This window comes from Octopus bimaculoides, chromosome 3 (genome assembly GCF_001194135.2).
Source record: "Octopus bimaculoides isolate UCB-OBI-ISO-001 chromosome 3, ASM119413v2, whole genome shotgun sequence".
In the NCBI taxonomy this organism is placed as follows: domain Eukaryota; kingdom Metazoa; phylum Mollusca; class Cephalopoda; order Octopoda; family Octopodidae; genus Octopus; species Octopus bimaculoides.
In genome coordinates this window covers 39,247,083-39,254,801 of record NC_068983.1, presented here as the reverse complement: position 1 = coordinate 39,254,801, position 7,719 = coordinate 39,247,083, and the positions used below count along the sequence as shown (strand labels likewise).

General features: G+C 37.4%; 1 protein-coding gene across 1 annotated transcript in view; it reads right to left on the bottom strand.

Moving 5' to 3' along the window:
* Positions 1-6: 6 nt before the first annotated feature.
* Positions 7-7,719, bottom strand: part of LOC106875007 (tyrosine-protein kinase fyna) — a 430,432-nt gene continuing 422,719 nt past the window's right edge. Inside the window, exons 9-10 of the mRNA XM_052966727.1 lie at positions 5,517-5,696; positions 7-1,685 (exon numbers count right to left, since the gene is read on the bottom strand). Of these exons, the coding sequence (XP_052822687.1) occupies positions 1,507-1,685; positions 5,517-5,696 (359 nt within the window). The 3' untranslated portion in view covers positions 7-1,506. The remainder of the gene's footprint in view (positions 1,686-5,516; positions 5,697-7,719) is intronic.

The window sequence follows — 7,719 nt, the reverse complement described above, 5'->3', positions numbered from 1 at the left end:
ACTCATTCTATTGGTCTCTTTTGCCAAACCGCTAAGTTATGGGGATGTAAACACACCAACTTTGGTTGTCAAGCAATGGTGGGGGTACAAATATATATATATATATTTACACACACACAACAGGCTTCTTTCAGTTTCCACCAACCAAATCCACGCACAAAGCTTTGGTCAGCCCGAGGCTATAGTAGAAGACCCTTGCCCAAGGTGCTACACAGTGGGACTGAACCTGGAACCATGTGGTTGGTAAGCAAGCTACTTACCACACAGCCACTCCTACAATATATAAATATATATATATGCATATATACGTACATATATATATATGTATGCATATATATACATATATATACATGCATACATACATACATATATATATCATCATCATCGTTTAACGTCTGCTTTCCATGCTAGCATGGGTTGGACGATTTGACTGAGGACTGGTGAACCAGATGGCTACACCAGGCTCCATGGTTTGACTTCATATATATGTACGTATGTGCATACACAAAATGCTCCTGCAACCTTTCAGAAAAATACTGCTTTGTAGGATGTCAATAACAGTATTACAGACATTCTAGTTGCAGGGACGAGGGGAAGGTTTTACTAATTCACTAGAAAAATATATGACAGTTTCTCTCCTCTGTGTGTGTGTGTGTGTGTGTGTGTGTTTGTGTGTGTAATCCTTTCTGAAATGTAATAAATAGTTCAAAAGATGATGATAAAAAAAAAAAAAAGATTGATGGGAAGGAAGCAAGCAACAGACACAATATTGTGAGCAAATGACATATTTTTGTGGCTTAAATGAGAAACATGTTATTACAGAACAATAATATATATATATATATATATTTCTCTCTCTCTATCTACATATATATATATGTGTGTATATATCATTACACTACACATAGTCATACACCAACATCCGTACAACACAGACATATACTAACATATACACGACAATTTTACATTTACATATACATACGATTAGTAATTAAAAAAAGTCTATCTCTCTGTGGTGTGTTATTGTATAGGTACAATGTCAATAGTTTTGCTCAACAAGTTCTATATTTGTGTTAATTAGCTCCTTTGGTATGCAAGGTAAAGATTAACATAAGCAATACTCTTTGACTTAAATAATGGTATAATTTATTTCAAGGACCCTCTTACTAAAGTTGGTCCATGATGGGTTTTTTTTTCTTTTTTTTTTTCCTGTTAAGTTTACTTAGGCTGTTTGTTAGCTCAGTCCTCATAGCTATTCTAGGCCTCACTGGCTGGCTGTGACAATTCTACAAGATTAAGGAAAAGAAGATTGTGTTTGTAGTTATCTCTGCGGTGTGTTTGTACTTCTGTGTGTGATAATCTGTTCCTGTGTCCATTGGTCACCAGAGTTTAAGAATTAACAGCATAGGTAGTGGTAGTAGTAGTAGTAGTAATTGTTGTTGTTGTTGTTGTTGTTGTTGTAGTAGACAAAGAAGAAGAAGATGAAGTGAGAAAATTGGGGTCAGGTCAGGAAGTAGAGTGGCAATCATGAAGAAAGCTGTTCAGAAAGTCAAACGAGGGTCGCCTTGGTGCATTAATGTTCCAACAAGTGAGGGCAACATTGTAAATCTCAGCAGGGCAATACTGTGGACATGGCATCCTGTAGCCAGACTGAACTTTCTCAAAGGCCTCTTTGCTTCCCATACCTAGGAAAAACATTAAATAATTAATAATAATTATTAATAACAATAACAATAATAATAATAATATTAATAATAATAATAATAACAACAACAACAAGAATAATGGCTTCAAATTTTCCCACAAGGGCAACCATTTTGGGGAAGGGGACAAGTCAATCACATCGACCCAGTGTTCCACTGGTACTTATTTTATCGACCCCAAAAAGGGTGAAAGGCAAAGTCGACCTTGGAGGAACGTAGCGATGGGTCAAATACTGCTAAGCATTTCGTCCAGTCTTAATAATAATAATAATAATATTCTTTTCTTTATTGATCATAAGAACCAAACACAAAACAAAAAGGGACAATATAAAACAAGTGACAAGTGAGGTTTAGCATGAAAATATGTGTATACAATAAAAACAGTAACAATTAAATTCAACAATAAAATTCCCCAAAAGTGGGGAGTTCTACCCAGGCCCAACCAAGGAACCCCACACATCTTGGTCACTCTGACTGCCAAGGGTACTTGAAGCTGGCACCTCTCTCTTTCTCAACCCTTCTGGCTTACAAGCATATGCTCAGAGTAGGCCCATTCACACGGGCCATCCTCACCACACCCACCCACCTTTCAACAAAATTACGTGGGGTGAAGGGGGGGGGGTTCTTCCCTCTCCCCACTCAAATAATTAACAATAAATTGGAACATCATGGTATCACACATGTATCTTTATATAGCATTTTGCTGTTAGACAGAACCCATAATTAAACAAAGAGCTACAATACACATATATTTGTGTGTACCAAAACAGAAAGACGCCAGACAGCCTTGGGACCAACCCAAATAATTCAGCAGCAGCAGCAGTGGCACCATTGTCATCATCACCATCATCATCCTTTAATATCTGTTTTCCATGCTGGCAAAGGATGGATGGTTTGACAGGGTCCAGCAAGCTTGCGGCTAATGTCAGCTTTGAAATGGTTTCTATGGCTGGATGCCTTACCTCACACCGACCATTTTACAGCGTGTACCAGGTGCACTTTTTCATTCTACCAGCACCAGTGAGGTCGCCAAGTAACTTGCAAGACAGAAAAAAAATAAAAGAGGAGAAAGGAAAAAGCCTCAACCCTTGACTAAGTAGGGTGGGAGAGAATATTTGAGAGATGGGGCAGCGATTTTATGCAAGATGAAGAGAACAAACCCAGGTATCTTGGAACAAAGGTGACACATGGCTTATGTGAAGGCACATGTAGCAGTAGCTAGATAGTTGAATGATCTCCCTTGCAAGAAAGATTATAGAGTAACCTCCCTTTCTAAGTTTCTCAAAGCATCTGTGTCATGGACATGATTCTTAATTATTCAAGAAGCTTAGCGTTTCCCTTGAAAGTTTCTAGAATGTCTAGTGTTCCATTAATAAAAACAGCTTGCTAACCCTGCTCTTCGCCTCTTAGTCAATTAGACTTAGAGCCATTCATGTCATTGCTATGTCCATCTATTTCTCTATGCCACATGACTGAAAACCACCACTTAGCTGTTATTTCTACATTTTCTATCTGTGAACTTTCTTGCATAGATTACTTCATTCAACTAGATTCTACATTTTGGTTATGTATCACCATCGACCAGTAAATAAAATATATTTTTATGTAGCAAATATTTAGTTCTTGAATTTATTCTTCATTTCCTTATGAACTCTTGTAATAATATACACGCAGTCACATCAACACCTTGTACTGACTATATATAGCCACTACACACATTACTTGGTGGTTAGAGTATTTGGCTCATGATTGTAAGGTTGTGAGTTCATTTCCCAGCAGCACATGTCCTTTAAGCAAGACACTTTATTTCATGTTGCTGCAGTCCATTTGGCTGGCAAAAATGAGTTGTCCTTCTGTTTCAAGATACAAGAAGGTGAGTAAAAGATGCTCTGGCATCTCGTCACCACCATCTCTATCTTCTCTTCAGATACTGCCCCCTTTATATAATGCTGGGTAGCCATGTTGCTGGCACTCTGTCAGTGACCAATGATGAGAGTCCCAGTTGATTCAATCAATGAAAAACCTGCTCGTGAAATTAATGTGTATGTGACTGAGCACTCCACAGACATGCGTGCCCTTAATGTAATATTCAGGGAGACTCATCCTGCCTAAGAACACTCTTACTTTTAGGACATAAATTTCTCATTTTAAAAAGATCTAAATTAAAACTTTTCATCAGAATTTAATTTATGTTCTAAACACCAGTTATAATAAGGTCGTTTTTATGAAATACATTATTTTCAAAATCAATTAAAACGTTGAATATAGTAACAGAAGGGTTAATAATTAAAGCTTCCAGCAACAACCCTATTTTTTGGTGTTACTTCCAGATATCCCAATATTAAATGAAACTTTAGATAAAAATATAGAAATGTTTCCACCTTAATTTAGTAGAAAGAATATTTGACTTTTTTCCAAAGACATAAAACCCTGTCAGCTAGAAGCAGTAAGCTAATGTTCTTTTATGGGTCAATAATGAATTTCCCTATCCATTGCCCTTTGAGAAAGAGAGCAGTGTAATAATTTGACCTTGACAAACCTGAAACTGTTTTTGATGTCAGAATTTTTATATAAAACACAAAACTAATTTCTAAAGACATTAAACTTCTGAACTGTACAAACAAATCAACTGACCTTGTCACAAACAATTTCCTCAGATAGAGCTAAAAGTAAATAAGTTCAATGTAGAACTAAATGCAGTAATTGAATATTATACCAAACAGTCAGTTGTCTTAATGGTTCAATCAGTAGTTCAACATATTTATCTCATACTGTTTGATCGTTTATATTGAATTCTTATCTTGGAACACACCAAAAAAAAAAGAAGAAAAAAAAGAAATCAAAGTAGGAGATAGTTCATTGAATCTATTTCCGATTGTTCTTGGTATTTTATCTTGGTGAATACCAAACTAGAATCTGAACTTAACACAAGAAGTGGGAGAGAACTAAATCCTGAATGATATTTTGTCAGATTCTCACCTATTTCAGCAGCTGCCCAGTTTTGTAATTCATATTAACAAGGTACGGAGAATTTACAAAGCAGGGATCAGATAACCCTAGATACTTTATCTGGAGTGACTGGCACTTTGAATAATAATGGTTTCGAATTTTGCTACAAGCTCAGCTATTCGTGGGGCAATGGGGTTAAGTCGATTACATCAACCCCAGTGCTCAACTGGTACTTATTTTATCGACCCTGAAAAGATGTAAGCCAAAGTCGACCCCTAGCAGCAGCATTTGAATTCAGAATGTAAAGTAGGAAGAAATGCCACTATGCATTTTTTTCTAATGCGGTAACAATTTTTTTCTAATCTAGGCACAAGGCCTGAAATTTTTGGAGAGGGGGGCCAGTTAATTAGATCGACCCTGGTATGTAACTGGTATTTAATTTATCGACTCTGAAAAGATGAAAGGCAAAGTCGATTCCGCCAGAATTTGAACTCAAGAATGTAAAGACAGGCGAAATAGCACCAAGCATTTCGCCAAACGTGCTAACATTTCTGCCAGCTTACCACCTTTAAACAATATTCTTTTCTACTCTAGGCACAGAGCCTGAAATTTTTGGGGAGAGGGCCAGTCCATTATATCAACTCCAATACACAACTGGTACTTAATTTATCAACCCTGAAAGGGTAAAAGGCAAAGTTGACTTTGGCGGAATTTGAACTCAGAATGTAAAGACAGACAAAATACCGCTAAGCATTTCGCCCGGTGTGTTAATGTTTCTGCCAGCTCGCCGCCTTAAATACGGTAATAATTCTGTCGACTACAGCTTTGGTACTTTGGATAATAATAAATTGAAAAATTACTTACTGTCATAAGGTTCTTTGCCATATGAAAATATTTCCATCAGCACAATGCCAAAGGACCAAATATCGGCTTTTGTGCTGTATTTGTTGTATAATAACACCTCAGGAGCCATCCACTTCACCGCCATTTTCAGGCCTGAGAAAAGGCCAAAAAGAGAAAAAGAAAACAGAGAAATTAACGATGATTAGTCACAATGAAATGAGTCGTAGAGTTAAGAAATGTCCTTGAAAGTTTAGAATTGTACATGTTGAAGAAACCTCCTGAAATGGTAATAACATATGTATGTCTATATTGCATACGAAGGCATCCAGCTGTAGAAACTCTGCCAATTCAGATTGGAGCCGGGTGTAGCTATCTGGTTCGCCAGTCCTCAGTCAAATCGTCCAACCCATGCTAGCATGGGAAGCGGACGTTAAACGATGCTGATGATGATGATACGTAGTAAACAGAAGCAAGGTTGTGTGTTAAGACATTTGTTTCCCAACTGTGTGGTTTTGGGTACAATACCACTGTACGAGAACTTGAGCAAGTGCTTTCTATTTTAGCCTCAGGCTGACTAAAGCCCTGTGGATAAATGTGGTAGACAGAAACTGAAAACAGCTCATTATATATGTGTGTGTACATTCTGAGTTCAAATTCTGCTCAGGTCGACTTTACCTTTCATCCTTTCGGGGTCGATAAATTAAGTACTAGTTGCATACTGGATTGACGTAATCGACTATCACCTTGCCCCAAATTTCAGGCTTTGTGCCTGTAATAGAAAGGATTATATATATGAGTGTGTATGTGCATGTGTGTGTGCATGGTGTATGTGTGTGCGTGTGTCTGTGTGTGTGTTGCCTCCATCTGTTCAAGGCAGAGTGGGGTGAATAAAAGATCAAGAGTGATAGCAGCAAAAGCAGCATGAGAAGAGCAAAAGAATATAGGTATATATGTGGCCATGTTGGAGCACCGCTTTTACTTGAGCAAACTGACCCCAGGACTTATTCTTTGTAAGCCTGGTACTTATCCTATCAGTCTCTTTTGCTAAACTGCTAAGTTACGGGGATGTAAACACAGCAACCTCAGTTGTCAAGTGATGGTGGTGGTGGGGACAAAGACACTTACACAAACACACACACACTCATATATATAACAGGCTTCTTTCAGTTTCCCTTTACTAAATCCACTCATAAGGCTTTGGTTGGCCCGAGGTTATAGTAGAAGACACTTGTTCAAGGTGCCACAAAGTGGGACTGAACCCAGAACCATGTGATTGGTAAGCAAGCTACTTACCACACAGTCACTCCTGCGCTTATATATATATGTGTGTGTGTGTGTGTGTGATATGTATGTATGTATGTGTATGTATATATATATATATATATATATATATATACATATACACACACACACACACACACACACACACACACAAATACTTATATACATAGACACACACACACACACACACACACACAGGGTGTTCAGAGTCCATAAATTACCTTTACAATTTGAAATATTCAGAAAAAGAAATGAGAGATAAATATAGAGCACTTCCATGTGAATTCCATTGGTTGCATGCAACATATGTAGACAATACACTACAATATATCGTGGAAGTTGTAAATATAATTAATGAACACCCTGCATAATAAAACAACAAAGATTTCTGAAGCTATCAAGGTACAGAAAACAGGCATGTAATTAAATGTTGCCAAATATTTCAGAATATCAGTTATATGCACCAGTCAAGAACAGACGGATGCAATGTAACTGATACACTGTTGGTGGTGGTGTTGTCATTGTGTAGGTGATGAGAAATGAAAGGATGTGAGATCCAGCAGCAGTGAGGGTGTTGAAAAGAAAAGGTGGAGTATAAAATGTGAAAGAGCAGAGAAAGGCAGTGCAGATCAGTGAGAAGAGAAAGGTGCTTTACTCAAATGGCCAATGTAATGCTTGCAACAGGCTTTGAAATATATGAATTGCATAACTGAGCCCTGATACTAACTTTTTACAGATTTCTGCTATTGGCATAACATACAAAGATATGCACATACATACATACATACATATTATATATATATATATATATATATATATATATATATATATATGTAGTGCCACCTGACTGGCTCCTGTGCTGGTGGCATATAAAAAGCATCATTCAAGTGTGGCCAATGCCAGTACCGCCTGACTGATCCTCATGCCAGTGGCACATAAAAAG